Source organism: Papaver somniferum, chromosome 4 (assembly GCF_003573695.1).
Source record: "Papaver somniferum cultivar HN1 chromosome 4, ASM357369v1, whole genome shotgun sequence".
Lineage (NCBI taxonomy): Eukaryota > Viridiplantae > Streptophyta > Magnoliopsida > Ranunculales > Papaveraceae > Papaver > Papaver somniferum.
The window spans coordinates 124,460,617-124,480,079 of NC_039361.1; the positions used below are offsets into that span (position 1 = coordinate 124,460,617).

The 19,463-nt window shown below is 36.6% G+C and overlaps 1 protein-coding gene across 6 annotated transcripts; it reads right to left on the minus strand.

Annotated features, from left to right (window-relative positions):
* Positions 1 to 5,672: 5,672 nt before the first annotated feature.
* On the minus strand, positions 5,673 to 10,103 carry LOC113276506 (calpain-type cysteine protease DEK1-like). 6 transcript variants are annotated; one of them, XM_026526120.1, is made up of 7 exons: positions 9,721 to 10,075; positions 8,212 to 8,358; positions 7,108 to 7,288; positions 6,826 to 6,962; positions 6,381 to 6,511; positions 6,185 to 6,298; positions 5,673 to 6,032 (listed from the first exon to the last, which is right to left on the minus strand). In XM_026526120.1, the coding sequence occupies exons 4-7, from the start codon at positions 6,885 to 6,887 to the stop codon at positions 5,992 to 5,994; spliced, it is 348 nt and encodes a 115-aa protein (XP_026381905.1). In that variant the 5' UTR covers positions 6,888 to 6,962; positions 7,108 to 7,288; positions 8,212 to 8,358; positions 9,721 to 10,075; the 3' UTR covers positions 5,673 to 5,991. The 6 variants fall into 6 exon arrangements, with proteins under 6 accessions (XP_026381905.1, XP_026381904.1, XP_026381903.1 ...); XM_026526119.1 differs by having other exon boundaries at positions 9,551 to 10,075; XM_026526118.1 differs by lacking the exons at positions 5,673 to 6,032; positions 6,185 to 6,298; positions 6,381 to 6,511 and adding an exon at positions 9,551 to 9,633 and having other exon boundaries at positions 6,829 to 6,962; positions 8,178 to 8,358; positions 9,721 to 10,085.
* Positions 10,104 to 19,463: the final 9,360 nt, after the last annotated feature.

Consider the following 19,463-nt stretch of genomic DNA (forward strand, 5'->3'; position numbering starts at 1 on the left):
AATCATTACACTAACTAATTTAATTACCAAGGGATTTTTTGGTATTAATAAAAAATTAAGATAAGGGGTGACTCAAATTTACTTCAAATATCCACCCAGAAAAGAAATAGTAGTCCCCCTCCATGGAGTAGTGCCCAAACAACGGTTCGAAAATAATGGCTCTCAAGCTTCCTCCCGTAGGAGGTTGGGAATCTTCAATCTTGGGATTAAACGCTATAAGGTCGATTCCTTTGAGGAAGCAAAGCCTCAAATTTGCCATTTTTACATCGATTATGGGCATGGTAAAGTGACAAATTGGCATGGCTAAGTGGTAAAGTTTGCCATTTTTGAACTGAGTATGAGCATAATAAAGTGGAAAATAGGCCTGGCTAAGCGGCAAATTACCACTTAGCCAGATGAGGTTGAGTTTCTACCGAGCGGTCAAGACTCCACCGCTCGGTAGAAACTACACCAAACAATCTAGTCCAGATCGCCAGTCGTGGAGCCTCGACCGTTCGGTGAATACTAGATCGCCCAGTAATTCTATTCCAACGGCCACAACCCCCTCCCCTCATAAATACACCATTTTAGTTTCATTTGAACTCACACCCAATGTAGTCAATCTCGGCCGAAATGACTGAGATATCGTCGATAATATCAGTTTCGACACTGAGCCGAGATGAATCACGTTATATTTTCGGTACGATATTCGACCAAAAATCTTGTCTGAGATGGGCCGAAACCGATTAGCTGAGATTAGGAAATTTCGCACTTATATAAGGTACCGTAGTTATTAGCCAATTCACGTTATTTCCCATCAAAAGAAAACAAAATATTGGTGTTCGCATCATCAATAACAGCCATTGTATAATTTTACTTGATTAAAATATTACTGAGAGCATGAAAAATAGATATATCAACTGCAATAGTACATTTAAAGCACGTTTAAATTGAAAACACAAAAAGAATTGAGCAAAGGCCAACAAAATTCGTTATTTCAGGAAAATGGGCCCAATGTAGTCAATATCAGCCGTATCGGCCGATATATTGGGGATATTTCGGATATCGTCCCAGAACGATACGATAAGAAGGATATCGGGGATACGATATTCGCCCGATAATATCGGCCGTTTCGGTCAAATATCGGCCGTATCGGTCGATACGAAATTTTCCTACATTTCCTGATATGAGACGGTATTGGTCGTTTTCTATAAAGTTTAAGGGTAATTTTGGCGAAGAAAGTCTTCCAGGTGGTAGTAGAGGTGCATGTAGCTCTCGAAGCAAGTCTACTAAAGTTACTCTTTTGTTTTTTTGATAAAATTGATGTTATCTATTATATCTTATCCGAAAATGTGTGGAGAAATGTTTAATATAAAATTATAGTCTCTAAATCTAGAACCGATATTTCAACGATAATATCCCCGGTATAAAATCGTACCAGTGTATCGGTCCCGGCCGAGATGAACCGATATCCGATATTAACTACATTGAATGGGCCATTACAGTTAGACTCTGCAACAAGGTATCAACCATGTGCGAGTCTAACTCAGTGTGACCCAGTGAATTATCCATACCGATTTATCCCAGTACTACCCTCCCTAGTCAGCCAAGTTAACTACTCTGGTCAGGTTACACCATTTTAGTTTCATTTGAACTCACATCCAATGTAGTCAATCTCGGCCGAAATGACTGAGATATCGTCGATAATATCAGTTTCGACACTGAGCCGAGATGAATCACGTTATATTTTCGGTACGATATTCGACCAAAAATCTTGTCTGAGATGGGCCGAAACCGATTAGCCGAGATTAGGAAATTTCGCACTTATATAAGGTACCGTAGTTATTAGCCAATTCACGTTATTTCCCATCAAAAGAAAACAAAATATTGGTGTTCGCATCATCAATAACAGCCATTGTATAATTTTACTTGATTAAAATATTACTGAGAGCATGACAAATAGATATATCAACTGCAATAGTACATTTAAAGCACGTTTAAATTGAAAACACAAAAAGAATTGAGTAAAGGCCAACAAAATTCGTTATTTCAGGAAAATGGGCCCAATGTAGTCAATATCGGCCGTATCGGCCGATATATCGGGGATATTTCGGATATCGGCCCAGAACGATACGATAAGAAGGATATCGGGGATACGATATTCGCCCGATAATATCGGCCGTATCGGTCGATACGAAATTTTCCTACATTTCCTGATATGAGATGGTATTGGTCGTTTTCTATAAAGTTTAAGGGTAATTTTGGCGAAGAAAGTCTTCCAGGTGGTAGTAGAGGTGCATGTAGCTCTCGAAGCAAGTCTACTAAAGTTACTCTTTTGTTTTTTTGATAAAATTGATGTTATCTATTATATCTTATCCGAAAATGTGTGGAGAAATGTTTAATATAAAATTATAGTCTCTAAATCTAGAACCGATATTTCAACGATAATTTCACCGGTATAAAATCGTACCAGTGTATCGGTCCCGGCCGAGATGAACCGATATTAACTATATTGAATGGGCCATTACAGTTAGACTCTGCAACAAGGTATCAACCATGTGCGAGTCTAACTCAGTGTGACCCAGTGAATTATCCATACCAATTTATCCCAGTACTACCCTCCCTAGTCAGCCAAGTTAACTACTCTGGTCAGGTTAGATTCAAATGGGCCGGGAATTGATTTGATGGACGAGTGATGATTTTAAATTAACCCAATTGATACTCTCAGAAGTTCCTTGAATCTTTGATTATTGTGTGCGAAGAAGAAGAGGCAAAAGGTTATAAGTTTCGTTTCCGCTGCTGTTATTAGTAGAAACGTTCTTTTTAATATTGTCTGCAAGTGATTTGAACTAATAATGGAGTTGATGCTGCTGTCGATTGTCTTCATGAAAGTGTTGTTCTTGTGTTCTTTTCTTGAGAAGTTAATCCGGCCAGGGTGGTGACTAATGCTTCTTGTATGAAGAAAATATGACAAAAGAATTACCCATAAGGTGTTTGTTCTTATTACTCAGTAGAGTTGTACCTTCAGACAGTACGGTGGGTGGAGCATTTGTTTTTTCAAGGAAGATTGATAGTTTCGCAGTAGTTAAGGCATCAACAAAAGAATGGACTGTGCGTGATTTTTGTGATCATATGTATCGCAAAAAGGCCAAGGTCTGGTGGTGGAGTTTCATGTTTCAAGTGAGAAACCAAAATTCCTTTCAGTTGAGTAATATGGATAAGAAATAAAAAGTTTTGTTTAGTTTATCTGTTCATTCTGTTTCTTACGTTTTAAATCAATGATTTGGTTATATGGATGCATCCTAAGTTTGTGGATCCTTTTATTTGTAATGGATTGGATGGATTAAAGCATGATGTGTCCGTCATTTACAGACTGGTGATTAGTGTTGTTTCCTTGAAGTGTGTTTAGTTCAGCATGGTAATGATTTGGTGTGGTACACAATACAGTTGACGCAGTTGTATTTGCTTATGTATTTGTGCTTTTGGGGTTGATTTGTTTATGTCTGTATAACATAATGGGTGAAAGAAATGTATGTTTGAGTATAGTACTCAACGTTTGGTTTATGGGTCATTAAAAGACATACATAAGTTTCATACTCTGTGAAGGAAATCAAAGGTGGTGCAGTCCTCAAGCTAATCCAGTTCGGTTTTATAATGTGGGTACACAATGTGTACGAGTTTTTATTTGCAAAGGTATGCTGGCAGCAACTATCCTTGAAGAGGTAAACAAAAATTGATGTGGGCAGACTTTTATCCATGTTCATCCAAGAGAGGTCAGGTGAAGTAGCTAAAGTAGGGGTACAAGAAGTTGTGTACACCATTTTGCTGGTACTCGGAATCATGGAAGTGGAGCATTTTGGTATCAGTGGTTTCTCGTATGTGGGTAATAATTGATTTTATTCCTTTTCTTGTTCTTGATAGACAGATTTTTCGCAGGCCAAGCAGTGGTCAGATGGGGTAATGCAGACCTGTAATGGTCAGATGCGATACTGCAGACAAGTAGTTGTCAGATGCAATAGTGAAGATCCAATTATGCTCAATTTTGACTTGCAGAAGTTTTATGAGTCGTTGGTGAAAAACGGGGTATCGAAGCTTGTTTAGAAATTGTTTGGAACCTAAGAAATAGGTTTGGATTGTGTGGCGCATACAGTTTGATCAGCAGTATCAGTATATCTCTCGGGTAGAGAGTTAGAAGCCAAGGATACAACCAGGAGTAACAGTGAACCAAATTCAGCCAGCTGCCCGTCGTTAATTAAGGTGTAAAAAAAACCCAAGGTGATTCCATCAAGTGAGTTAATGTCGTACTTATATGTAAAGCGAGGAGAAACATTCAAGAAAGAATAACTATGCTCGAAATTGTTGCAGTTGTTCAAACTGAACCAGTTTAAGGGACAACGCAGAATACGTTCTTTGTAGTTTGGGTTTAAGGGAGGTTGTTGAAATCATAGATTAAACCCAACCTAGAAATGTTTTTTAACTTATATGATTAAATGTCATGTTTAACTTCTGTAGTTCTATTTCTTAAGGCCGCATCGAAGGACTCCTACAAGTGCTCCACATATGGATCATCAGTCGACTGACCATTTAATGAAGCATATGCCTACTGGTCGCGAGGAGGTAGGATTGAGCAATCAAATGGCAACAATTAAGTGTTTTTTTTACTTTGTCTATCTCTTTTATGCATTCTAATTTTATTATTGGTACCCAATTTGTGGGTGTCATTGTCTAGTGTGGGACGTCCCTCCACTTTTGACTTGCAAGACGACCTTCCTAAAGTCGTCGTGAGATCTTGAGCCAAGGCTCTAATGTGACGAGCATGGATTCTCATCCACAGGAGAGGCTAGCATATAAGCATTTTAAGGATGCCTTGTAACATTTTTTCCAAGGGATTCAAAGATGTTTAAACATTTGTTGTATGTAGTACCGAAGTAATATGTAAAAGTATTAGATAGGTACCCCCGATTTATATTATTTTACCATGTTAAAGAGGTAACTAATGAATATTTTGAAACCCCCTTAAAGAAGTACCCAATTTATATTATTTGACATTGTTGAATAAGTACCCGATAAATATTTTGGGACCTCAAAAAGGTGCCCAATTTATAGTATTTGAGCTTGTAGAAAAAGTACCCAATAAATATTTTTGGACCTCCTTAAAGAGGTACCCAATTTATATTATGATACCCAATTTATAGAAATACCTTATTTCGGAAGAGTTTTACCATATCTGTACCTTTTGCGTTTACGTAGTACATTCTATGCTAAAGAAAAATCGGAGGTATTAGTTATGTATTGATCATATATGTTAAAAAAAAAAAAGAAAAAAAAAAAACTTCAGTATTCTACGCTATACCTAATTAGCTATCGTGGATAACATTATTGGGAAACCATGCTTTCATGGGCATATTTTCTGTGGAGAACTTCACTTTAATAAAGAGAACAGGGCATTTTGTCTTTCAGACGATCCTATAAAATTGGTACCCGATAACATGATCGTATAAATTTCAATGAGTACCTTATTTTTGGAGGTACTATAAATTATGATGGGTAACCCATTTTGATGGTAGTATAAATTTACTAGGTACCCATAGCAGTCTGTAGTATAAAAACCTTTGGGTACATTGTTTTAAATTCCAAGGGAAAAGGTCTTTGCTTTGCGGGTATATTTGTGCAATCTGGTAGATTTAAGGAGGTGATGGAACCCTGGTTTGATGTAGCAGTACGCACGGCTAAATGAATAATGTACACATAGGGGTCTTTATTCCTGAAGTTACATGGTGTTATGCCGTACTTCGTGGACAACGATATTCTCCGTAGTTTTTCACTTCTAATATTGAAAATACAATTGAAAGTTTGTAGCCACTTTCCAAACCACCGCTGGAACAAACAAAGGAGCTGTTGCGTTCAAGTTGCTTATCATCTAGAGTCATTCCAACTACAGAATCCTGGACAACAGAACGATATGAACTACTACGTAATGCCAAACTTGGCTTTCCAACGTCTGTGCTCTTATCACTGTAAGGCATCTCTCCTTGCAACCAATGGACTCATAACTGATACATGACAAGAAACAACATCAAATAACATGACAAAGAAATGCCTGAAAGTAGTAACAACTAAAGTATAAAAACAATACAACTCACGAAGCTCAGCCATATCTGTAAATAAGTACAACATGAACACTTCAATTGAGTGAGTTACAAACCAATAATGCACCCCAAAGCAGATGAGAAAAATGCGAAATGTTCCAGCAACAAAAGTGCTGTATCACGCCTCTTAAAAAGCTCAAACCCAAACAAGCATGTCCCCAAGTTCCAATCTATATGATAAAGCAAGATACCATAAAATTATGTCAAGATAAAATACATGCACACAGGAATATGTTATACAAAAGGGCATACCAAGAACAATTATAGCAGCAGAATTAACGGCCCCCAACCAATTTGACTCCTTAGCAGTCAAACCATACAAGATGGAGTAAACAAGAAGCACGAGCAGTGATCCACTATAAAGAAGTCCAAGACGAAAAACCCTACAAAATTATACCATGTCAACAAAATGGAAGGTGACATAACTGTGAACAGGTAGATCAGATTACAAGTCAATGAGAAGTGTTGAAAAAGTACACTTCCACACATCATGTAATGTTATAGTATGACAAAGATGTTCTGATGAAGTCACTAAACTATGTAATTGAAATGCTAAAAGCAACAACAAAAAAAAGCATCAGATCCCGAGAAAAGGGTGAATCCAAATGCAAAAAAAAAAGAACACAATGAGACAACAAAGATACCACGACAATAAACAAAAATGATGACCTATGAAGAACAGAGGGCGTAAACTTGCCTACTGAATTGTCGCAGATATAACTCATTCGGATCAGGTGGTTCTGCTAATTCAAGCAACATGTCCTAATTCAATACAATCAGAATAAGAAATTTTTTACGACCAACGCACATATTTATCCACATCCAAGCCAGTACCTGGGTAACATATATTTAAAAGATTAACGGCGGTAATTCGCAATGTTGCAGCAAGATACGATTTCCTATGGAAACTATTTTATGTTTGGTCCCTTGAATAAACATATGAAACAATCAAAATAAAGTAATGTACTGTGGTTATTACCATTGAAGATCATTCGGAAAATAAAGATCATGTTAATTGCTAAAGCAATAGCCGACACACCAAAAAACAACCCAGAAGGAGAATATCGCTCAGACGCACTCGAGCCTGCTGTAACATACACGGCACAGAATTCATATGCCCAAAAGGTATACAGCCACAAGAAGATGAACCACAACAGCCCCTGTTCAAAAGTAATAAGTCAATTGATTGAAAAACCTAAAAGCATAATATATCAATGAGATAGTAGAGCGCCACTATCCTTAATTTCAATTTTTTTCTCTTTCAACTTTTGATCCTTTTAGCTTCTCCTTTTTTTTTCTGCCTCTCTCTGTTTTCTCGCTCTTCTGTGTTTATTATATTATATATGGTTACTTAAGTTTGTTTGAACTAAAAGAAAGTTCGAACGAAGTCACAATGACAGAAATATGTCACAGAAGATATGAAACATTGAAGTCACAATTAGAGTTTGGAACTATTCTTTATTATCTCTGTCCCTTGGTCATAAAAGTTCCCTTCCCAAACATGCACTGACAAAATTATCGAGAATCAAATCACAATTCATAAAGTACGGACGTGCATTTTATAAAGCAGTGCTTAGCAAAACTTGGATCAAAATAACAATGGCAAATCTCATGCAGAAATAATTTAGTTTTACAATCTAGCAAGCTATCATTGAATAGTGAGAATGCGTAATGAGTAGGTGATGGGCTTCATGTTTTTTTATAAGCTGAATTTTAATTTTAGGGTGTGAGGTTCCATTATGCAGAAGTACATTGTACCAGTATGCATGACAACATCTCGCAGTGACAAAATTATTTCTATAACCAAGTTTCAAAGGGTCGCAGCATCTCCATATTTTATGTTCTGTTCAAATTTTAGACATTTTTGTTAAAATAAACGAAAGAGCTAAGCTCAAAATTGTGAACCCTAAATCCTACTTAACATTCCATTTAACTCTGTAAATAGATATTATCTTTCTCAGGTGTGAACCTACAAAGTGCATGGTGAATGTATATCTGATTCAAATGTCGTTCCATTTTCAAACAGTGGTCAGGTTGAATTAAACATACCGAGCTTGTTTATCACAAAATCCACCACCCTCACCTTCTGACATTTCTACATGACCACCAGAATTCGACACCTTTTGGAACATATTCAAACCACTGCTGTACATAGGTTCGTTGCCTGACCGATCGCTGATTCTCCCACCGGACCACAAAATTACATTAACCACATCATTGTCGTCACCACCTAATCATTCATACAAACAAATCAAACTTAGATGACGCAATTCATATTTATTTGTGTACAATTAAAATAAATCGTCATCGCATACTAAAATGAAATAACCATTGGTTCTCCTTTCGATAGCTGAGAATGACATACTAGAAAAGCCCAAAGGCAAATACATAGTACCGGTGGTCGTTGAAATAGCAACACCACAGGGAAGAAAACCAGAAACCTTCCGCCAAGATAGGAAGGCCACCCACATACCAGAACAGGATGTGACACCAAAGTGAAAAAATAAAACCCAGAGACTTAAACAAAGAGCGGTTTGTTGAAAACACAATGGACCCAATTTCCCTCTCCACGAGACCTAGGGTTCTACACGTTTAAGCATACTGTGTTAGCTTGTACAAAGCAAGTATCACATACTTAGTACAAGCCTCAACAAAGGGGTGACACCACAAACAAAGATAGAAACAAAAACACAAAAGAGCTAAAGGTCACTGGAGTACTGCCTCCCAATTATATACAAAATCCTGAAATTTTTATCCCCATAACTAACTATCTGAGGTTGCCAAAGAAACAGGTCTGTCTTAAATTTCAAAATAAATAAATATTCCAAGCACTAAGTAAACAAGTTTCAAAGTTTCAGATTGAGTGAAAGATAAACTGAACCAGAGAGTCGAGTATTATGTGCATTTCTAGTTCACTCTTTATAGTAACAAGTTAAAATCTAATTTCTTGCACCTTGTGTTCAAAACATACGGGGTTTTTACAATCCTAACTACACCCATACCAAAAAGAAAACAATTAAGGATAGGCTTCATTAACTCTTCCATTTACATTGCACACATTAGAAAAAAATCAAAATCGATTTATGGAACTGATCAAAACTTCAACATATCATCAATAGAAATAATTTTTCCAGATGAGATGTGTAATCCTTGAAATCAAGACTCACTTCTAAATCAATCGTAATACCCCTTGGTTTGAACCCGAATCAGATAACCAACTAATTACAACTCCAATCTGATTCCATTCAATTCCCTCACCTTCAACTATTATGAGGATTGAAGTATGAACCCAATGAATTTTAAATGAGAAGCACGGGAATTAGGGATTTAAACCGTAAAAAGAGGGTTTCAAACACCAGAAAATTGCTATTACAATCAACCTATTATCTGATATAAATGAAAAAATAAATAGAGATATATACCTATCCCGTCTAGATTTGATGAATGAATATCCATCTGTCTCTGAATCTCCGCAAAGTTACATAAGATGAAGAAGTGGGAGCAACTGAAACAGAAATATGGAGGGTAGAGCCAACCCATATAACCTAACCTAACCAGAGTACTGATTAGAGAGGGTAGATTAGGTACGAACCGGTTTTGGTGACTGGGTGGGCTGAACTGAGTTAGACTCGCACATGGTTGATACTTGATACCTTGTTGCAGATTCTAACTGTAATTGCCCCTTTTCCTGAAATAACGAATTTTGTTGGCCTTTGCTCAAAAGAATTAAACATAAGGCAAACCAAATATATAGAAAAACAAGATAAGAGCACAATCACATCGATCTTCTTCTATGTTTTTTCTTTCAATCTCAGTTAATAAACCTCTCGAAATCTCATATGGGATTAGCCCTTTTAAGCGTGAGTGGTGTTGCTGGTGCGTCAAGTAGCGATAATATACTAGCAGTTGGTGGCGGGATCACTAAGAGACGAAATAAATTAAAATACCATGCCGGTGGAAGGAAGAGAGGTTGAAATGTTGAACACGAGTAATTTCTTCAACGCAAACTTCTTAAGAAAATCGAACAAGTGGAGGTCATGCATTTGTATCCTTCCACGTGGTCTACAGCTAAATTGACCGATATATCAACAACTTAAATATATCAACAACTTAAATATCCAACCACATCTCCCACACCACATCGAGAGTTGCGCTTACCTTCTCTTTCATTGGCTGGTGAAGAAAACCTTCGTTTCTGATTGGCCGAAATACAAGTTAGCCCCCTTACATTTCGTGGCCGTCAATTTCTAAATAAATTGATTCGATCTAATGTTCCAAATTGAGCGATAACATTCACCCACTTTTATATTGGTAAGTCGACAAAATCTTTGATTCTGATTGGCTGAAATTTATTAAAAATTCTCACCCCATATTTACATCTTTTTAATATAATCAAAACCGTTGAATTTGTTACATGTAAACTGCTAAAAAAAAGATTTATTAAAACCGAGATTTGACGAGTTTATATGGGAATATTTTTTTAACAAATCTAAGAAATACTAAAAATAAATTTCCGCTAACACATGTTATTCAACTAGAATTCTTAAAACCGAAATTCGTAAAAAAAATATGTAAAAAGTTTATAGGGAAATATTTTTTTATCTCATCTTCAAGAGAAGGTGGAAAAAGTCCTTTAATTTGTGGGGTCTATACATAGAGTAAATATAGGATCTCAAATCTAAAAAATCATCTCCAACAGTTAGAATTTCAACCCTTAGAATTAGAAGAATATTAGTTAAAAGCATGACGTGGAAGTGCAATCGGAGATGTAAATAACACTTTCTTGAACACTTTCATATTTAGTAATTGGTCCCTCATAATTTGTAGGACCCTACTGTAGATGGATTTATGTCAAACTGGAGTCTAAAATCCTATGTGTCATTAAAATAGGTAAATCTACCCTCTATTAGAGATGCTCTAAGAATAGCAAAAACCAAAGCGTAACCGAAAGAATTAATTCAGTGTATAAATGGTAAGCACATCCGCTTATTTATGTAAAAATCTTATGATATTAATAGTAAATACCTACGTTTATTTGCGTAAAAATCTACCATTATTATCGTATTCTTAAAAACGTGATGAAATTCCAATTATATATTTGAAGTATCCATATAAAATTTCTGATATTTCTTAAATTTTGCAAGCATTTAGTCAAGTTTAGATAGGAGCCAGTTCATTATACTTTGCATTAGTATAAATTGATGAAATGGGTTGGTATGCCCGACTCTTCTTTTCATTTGAGAACCAATCATCCTACTAAGCAATTGTTAATCCATAAATTTCGGTTTTTCATTTTTTTTTTAATTTGGTGTTGTTTTTGTATTTAGTATGGTCTATTTAGTTTAGTCGGATCAGCAATTAGTTTTTTTTTTTTTCTTTCTGATACGCGAAAGCCGGACTCAGACCCCTACCCAAACCCAGTCAGTTGGACTGACCCCACTGCCAGGCCCAACATCGCTGAATCCATTATACAACTAATCTATTACAAACCTTTACAACGGCGGGGCTTGAACACCTGACTTCCTCCTTAATGGAGTTGATGAGATACCACTGAGCTATGCTCTTGGACCCGGATCAACAATTAGTATTAATCAAGTATAATGTGCTTGCATTTTCCTTTAGGAGCATGCAGGCCACATCTGGTGTAACCAATGGTGGCATGAGTTGTCTTCACGATGTCAAACTTACTCTTGCTATGTGGTCTGATGATGTTAGTAAATGCATACTCTTCTAACAATTAAGCTTTAAAATGTTGGGAGGGTCTGCTCAGACTTCCGCTATAATGTTATTTATTATTTCTGTTAGTTTTGTTTGACGGTTCCGAACAAAATCAAATTCAATTTGTAACCAACCATATACCAGAAGTATTTATTGTTAGTGCGTTTGGTGTGTTTATGCACAACTAGTGAAGACATGCAGTGGATGTTGCGGGCATAACGCACCTGTTATCTCAAAACACAAACAAATCGGTTATATGCTCCTTTTTTTATAGAAAAAAGAGAAACGCAGCTCAACTGAACTACTATCTCCTTAGAACAACAAGGTGGTCATCTGGGCTGTGATCAGCACCATGATGAACCCCTAAAGTATGATAAAAATTATTACAGTTATCCTTAATAGCAGAGTTTGGAAAGGACTGTAAATTTGACAAAAGTAACTGGAGATTAGGGCCTTTCCAGTTAAAGTTCTGAAGTAAGGTGGAATGGCTAGATATCTGAGCTAATCTGGCAGCATTAGTGTTTTGCTGAGGAGTTAACTTGATAAGCCTTCCTAAGACAAAATCAATTTTTCCAACTTTCATGTTGTAGTTTTGAGTAGGATCTCCTTGAAATCTCTTTTGAACTTCTAGTTGGTAACCTTTTTGAATGGCTTGTAGTATTTCTTCTTCTTCTGTTGCAAAATCTATGTTGGTATTTTGCATTTCCTTTCCTCAGGATACTTCTAAATGAGCTCCTCTGCTTGCTCTGCTGAGTCCAGTTGTAGAGTCTTTGATGTTTCTTGCAACCACACATTGCCCTGAGAAAGAGAGAGCAACAAACGCAAAGTTAGTATAAGATGGTAAATCACTATTAGCCATGCTATTGTTTACTTCCAAGATGTGCATGCTAATCGTGATTCCAAGTTTTCCCTTATTGTTTCTGGCCAGACTATTGAGACTTGAGTCCTGCTCATTGGTATTCTCCTGTTACTAAAGGTTGTTTACTCTGCTAAAAATGCATTGATGTTGAGTGATTTTCAGAGCAGTAGTATCAGCAGAAGGTTTAGTATTCCTGAAAACCCAATCACATTTAGCTTTTCAGATGAACCATCATATAGTAGCAAATGTAGCATTCCAATTAACAATGGGATTGTTAGAGTAGAAACAACTGTTGAACCAAGCATGGAAGGAACCATAAGCAGTGAAGAGTTGATGATTCTCCCTAAAAAGATTTGCCCAAACATCAGAGGCAGTTGGAGGGGCAACAAAAAATATTTATTTACTGGAACACACAAAAGAACATATTACCAATACAATAAGCCTACCATGTCCACATTGACTGGGGTTGGGTATATGGGGTCTCGAAAACAGATAGCGAGCAATCAAAAAAATATTTATTTACTGGAACCACAAATGGGTATGTTGGAGGGGCAACAATGCAATACATATTTCGGTATTAATGGTCCCGTGTTAGTTCATGATAGCATAATGAGCGATAGCGAGATGCCTGCATGAATCGAATCCTAAGTAATCGACTTGCATGAATATGGAGCAAATTTTTTTATTTTTTTTATGATCGGAAAAAAATAGGTGTAACGAGGTCCGAACTCAAATCCTAAGTAACCGAATTGTATGAGTATGGAGATTTGTTTTTTTCAAGTTGATAAAGTTGGAGCATGGAGCAAAAGATGGAGCCGGAGTCTCAGTAGCCACAACGAATGAGATGAAGCATGGAGCAAAAGATGAAGACGAAAGAGATGATAAAAATGGAGAATTGGCCAAAGACGAAGTTGAAAAAGATGGGGGTGCAGATGACGTGATGAAGTTGACAAAGGCAAATGTTAACTTGTATACCAGTGCAGAGTTTGAGGTACATTAAAGTAATATTATTTTATATTGGATATTGCAATCCATTTTTGGAAGTTTAAAATTCTTGGTAATCTTCCCCCTTAAAGGCCTTTACAAATAAAGCTTTCACATTAAACGATGATGAAATCATCACTTCCTAGTGGCCTAGAAAGGCCTTTTCTAATGCAGAAGCTATGGTGAGGACACTTGGCATAACTCTATTGGTTTTAAGAATTAAAATTTGGTTACAATTTGGATACATCAAATGCTTAACTGTCCGTCAATAACGGTATTGAAAAAAAAGGAGGTAAACAATACTTATGTTAGAATTTAAACTTGAATTATTTAGTTACACCGTGTTTACACCTATACAGCTATACTTAACTGTATGGTGCGCGTCGTTTACGCAACAATTAATTACACCTTTCCACACAATTAACTGGTAATATAATGGCAAGGAGTTCGTTCCCACAAAGAACAGGGAGTTTCTAGTTGTTTAAAAAGTAACTGAAATGGGGTTTTTCGATTTTCAAATTAAAGTAACTAGTAAAACAGAATAATAAATATTAGTTTAAAACAATAAGGAGAAAGATGACTGGGGATTCATTCGCCGTCACTGAACCGAAGCCTAATTTAATGCAAATTTATTTCTTGTTGAACTTATATTGTTACCAACCGTAAAATAGCAATAAGCTCTGCTATCCCTCGGATTCCTATTGTCACTGGATACAGAAGCGCTCGATTACCAGCTTCTATCCAACCAACCCACCAATAATAAGCTCTCAAGGTATAAATTAGTCGAATGCTTTACACTCTGTTAATCAGGTTGATCCCAGCATCAGACACATAATCCCGGCCTGCTTATTAGTGTTATCTTTACACACAATTGCTTAACAAAATCCCTCTGTCAACTCTTGCAATTTACTACTTGTGCAAAGAGTTCATGTGACAATTACACGTATCACCCAACCCTAAACTAGTAGAAGAAATATTGATTGGCTAATTTAATTGATCATTTTAAATAACCCCTCAATATTCTTAGATAATAAAAATAATAAAGATAATCAACAATAAAATAAAACTTGAAATAAATGTGGCTAAATAAAATAATGTTTCATGGTTTAGTACTTTGAAATCATCCCTAATCAATTAGAAAGTTTAGCTACTCTAATTAAAAAGTATTGGCAAATAAATAAAGAGGAATTAAAATGAAACTGAAAACAGAAGCTCACCACAAAAGCCAGGAGCCATCTCTCTCTGTTTCTCGCTACAAAGGAAAAATGACCGAAGAAGAAGTGCTCTTTTTTTTTTGGTCCTCTCGAAACCTGTATTTATACCCGAAATCACCATAGCTTTTCCCTAAAATCCGTAATAGACAAAGATAAGAAAGTCGGTGGAAAGTTTCCGCTTTATGTGGTGATGATTCAGAGTAACATAGTGCACCTAAGAAATGTGTACATAGTTCCCAATCCATTGGATCATCCAAGTACCGCTTCATATGCTCCGTTGATCTGTCCAGCTTTATTTGGCCGCGTTGCGTCAGATCATTTCCATTTCCAAAACACTTCTAACATTTTCTGTTCGCATCAGAGTTTGTCGGACTGTTAACAAAGATCGAAAAAGAAACTCTCTCTGTCCTTTGCTTTTGTGCTACGTACGCGCCATCCTTCTTTCATTCTCCTGATACATGAATATATGCATGACCTGTACACGGTTTGCTGGACAAAGTCTTCTAGGTAGCGGACATGGAGGCGCAGGTAGAGAGACAATAGGCTATGAAACTGCTGGTAATCTGAGTTGGTGGTTGCCACTGATGAGAACAAGGGGAAGATGTCCAAGGGAGTGTTTACTGTGGCAGTATTGCATTTGGGATGGAGCTGATACTGTTGTTGTTGCAGTAATGACTAGAACATGAAGCTGAAATGGTGCAGCTGGTTATGGAGATGAAGCAGGTGGTTAGTTAATGGCAGTTGGTCTTGGTGACTGAAGGCAGTGAATGGTTGAACCTGAGCTGGAGTTGAAGCAATTGCAGAGATAGTTTGGTGCAGCTGAGAGAGTTGCTGTTGGCTGTGATGCAGCAGACGATGTGGGTTATGGCTGAGGAACTACAGGGGTATTTACCATGGGTTCTGGTAGTACTGATGAGAAGCAATGGTGGTGTTGAATATGAATGTAGTGTAGTTTGGCAGCAAGTGGAAGAAGCGGTGTGCAAAGGCTAGTTGTGAACTGAACTTGCAGGCTCGGAGAGGTTTTGATTGCAGCTACAGATGGTTGTGCAGTGAACAAATGCAGTGTGTATGAGTTTTAATTACAGATATCGCAGGAGGCATTACAGGCATGGAGAAGGATGTTGACTTAAATGGAGGTGACTGAAGTGGTACAGACTGCGGGTGCAATTCAGTGAAAGCAACTGTTGGTACACAAATGAGAATGGAATTGCTGAAGAATTGAGCTGAAACGAAGAAGTTACATGAGCTGCAGCTGATGAAAATGACTGTGCCAGGTGGAACATTGCAGGTGATTGAAGCTGCAGTTCAGTTACTGGTGATGCTTGAAGTCGAGTTACAGGGCTGGAGTATTGGCAGGATATGAAGAATGGCTCAAGGCGATATTACTTGGTGTTGTTGGAGTTGCATTGCATTGCAGGAAAGTAGAGTGGAGTTGTGGACTATGGGGTTGGAACTGGATGTGCAGTTGATAACAAGAACAAGGACTGGAGAAGCTACAACACTGAGATACACAGGACATGTTGGTGTTGGTTGCAGTGGTAGGTTGCTGGGGTAGTAGATCAACACAGCTGGAGTTGATGCAGTTACAATTCAAATGTGACTGGAGTTGGCCTGAGCGATGAAGAATGAATGTATGGTTGCAGGGAATGAGTAAGGGAGATTGAGCTAGTCGTGTTTCTGGTAAAGCTGGAACTGTGTAAATTGGTTTGTCAGTCCTAGGAAACTGACAGGCTCGGTAACATTTGAACGACAGTATGGGCCTGTATTGGGATGGAGAGTGAATCAGCTGGAGTTGTTCAGATCTTGGCCGAGTAATATTTTGAGAGAACTTATATAAGTTCTCTGGGGGTCTATTATGGATCGATTCTCTTCTACTACTTTTGTTAAAGGGTTTAGAAACATGATAGGTTCTCTCTTCCTTCTTGTTATGAACTCCTATGCCATAAACATGAGTTAATTTTATTTTGGTTAAGGAATAAGTTGGATTTCCAAACATGTGTTGTGTTCACTAAATTAGTTTTGTCTCCTTACTTATCGTTTATGATTTACTGATGATATTGTTACATGATTTGAATACTTGTTTGGTTGAATCTAGAATCAATTGAGTGTGTTTTCATCTCTATTGCTAGATTAGGATTTATTATACGCAAAAGTGATAGATTCCTGATTACAAGTAGCATAATTGTGATTATTGCTTGTAGTGATACATCCTAGTAGTCACAAGTGAGTCATAACCTTTGTTAAATCGGATTAGTGCTTTTACACGTTCGATTGCTTTGATTGGCCTGATTTTATAGAACTTAATGCATCTAGGGAATTAAACTTGATTAGTACTTTTACACGTTAGGTTGTTCTCTAAGGTAGAATTCATACTCACATCTTTTAATGTGTTTGTTGATGAAAATAGGAGATTTGCGGGATATACTTGCGATCAAGGTATCCTAGGGATTTTGATAAAAGAGAGATTAAATATCAATTCTAGTTATTGCTAAAAAACATGTTTGTGAATGAAGATGAATCCTTAACCAATATCTGCTCTACTTGATTTGCTTATTTATTTATTTGTTTTGTTATTATTTTATTTTAGTATATAAAAATCAGAAAAACCCCCCGTTGGTATTTATTGGAAACCGAAACAATTTGACAACCTTAGTCTTCTCTGTGGGAACGATTCTTTCTTTCCCTTGCTATATTTATATTTTGAGTAGTAATAAAGTGTAATATATTTTTGACGCATACGATAGCGATCATATGTTATTTAAAGAATATAGTTTATGTACATAAGGTTATTCTTGCCATTAAAATATTTTATTTAATGACATCATCAAATATCTTTATTCATATGACCCTCCTTATTTTTTAGGGGTCATTTCAATAAAGTGGGTTAAAGAATTTTTAAATGGGTTTTAAACCCAAGGTCATTAGAGTAAGAGAAAGTGAGGAGAGGGCCAAACACTTAATTCCCACTAACTAGATGACCGTGTCTACGGTGGGACCGACAAAACGATGAATTTATCAGGAATTCATTTTCCGGATATCACTTGTACCATATCTCATACTTGTTTCTCGAAACCTCTCTCCTGCCTTCTCTCCTGCCTTAACGGCTATTTTTCTTCATCTTCTTCAATTTTTTCTTTGACTCTGATTTTAGCTCTAATGCACTGTGAGTAGTAGTCCTACTTGTGTTCTCCTCTGCGCTAGAGGGAACATACAATGGGAGGGGAATGATATATGTTCACAGTCTTGAACCGATGATTATAGGTGACCTTGAGCTGAATGTGGTGTTTTTTGGGTTTACTCTTTTCCGATTTTTTTCTGATTAATTTAGGGCCGAGTCTTTCATGAAAATGAAATGATGCATCATATTTGAGCATAACCCTCATTTGCATTCATCTTTTTAGCTTAGATAATAAATCATAACATAGGTAACTTCTTTCGAACATTTAATTGCCGGAGCTTTTGATAACGGAGGTGGTTAAAGTTCTTAGAACGATTTGGTGGTTGGTATTTCTCAGACCATGATAATAACAATTTATAATTGCATTGCCATATCATTTGCATAATTGAAGCATATAACTTCTGCCTTTTTAAAGAAAACTGCAATATCATAAGCATATAATCTCATCCTTTTTTAATTATTTAATCAGAAATTATTACAGTGAAACAAGTAAATTTCCATTGATTAGGTTTAACTAAGGATAGAACTTCATGAAATTAAAAGCAGACTTTTTCATAACTTAGATAAGAAAGAATGAAGATCATCTATATTCTTCCATGGAGGGTCCATTCTCTGCTTCTGCTTTCTCCATCTCCTCATAATGGTTCTTTCCTATTTTGTTCTTGTAGCGCTCTCTCGCTTGTAAACATAATAATAATCTGTTCCTAAAGGCATATCCTCTAAGTAGATTTTAGCATCCAAAGACTTACCTCTTTCTATCTTAAACTGAATTATTTTCTTAGCATGAGGGCAAATTTTCTTCTTTTCTTCCTGATTCAAGTTGCAATATGCTAGGTATTGAGCTTGATAGGGATTATGGAACCTCTCTCGGGAACAATGGACACACCGATAATAGTGAATACGATGGAGATGATTATCTCTCCATCGCATAATTCTGGTAGAAGAAACTAATGCATTGATTGGAATTTTATCATGATTACAGGCCACTAGGGAAGATGGGGAATTAGGATCTGGTTTTTCTCTCTTGATTTCTTTGATTCTGCCATTGTTGGGGTATTTAAACTATCAACAACCTCTTCAACTCTCTTTCTTCACTTAATTTATGGATATGAGTCGCTTCTTCTTCTGCTAGCGTGATAATTAGATTCTCTGTATTGTTTATGAACCATTATTATGAGTTGCTCACATAGATTTTGACTTCATCATAATATCATTCTTATTAAGAATTTCTAGCTAAGTGTGATACTGAAAGTCCCATCTCAATTAGAAGACTTAAACTAATTTGTAAAAGTCCAACAGAGTCCAACTGTCAGAATTCATTAGAAAGTTCATTACATTACGAAACATAATTAGGGAATTAAACAAAGAGGAAATCTAGGAAA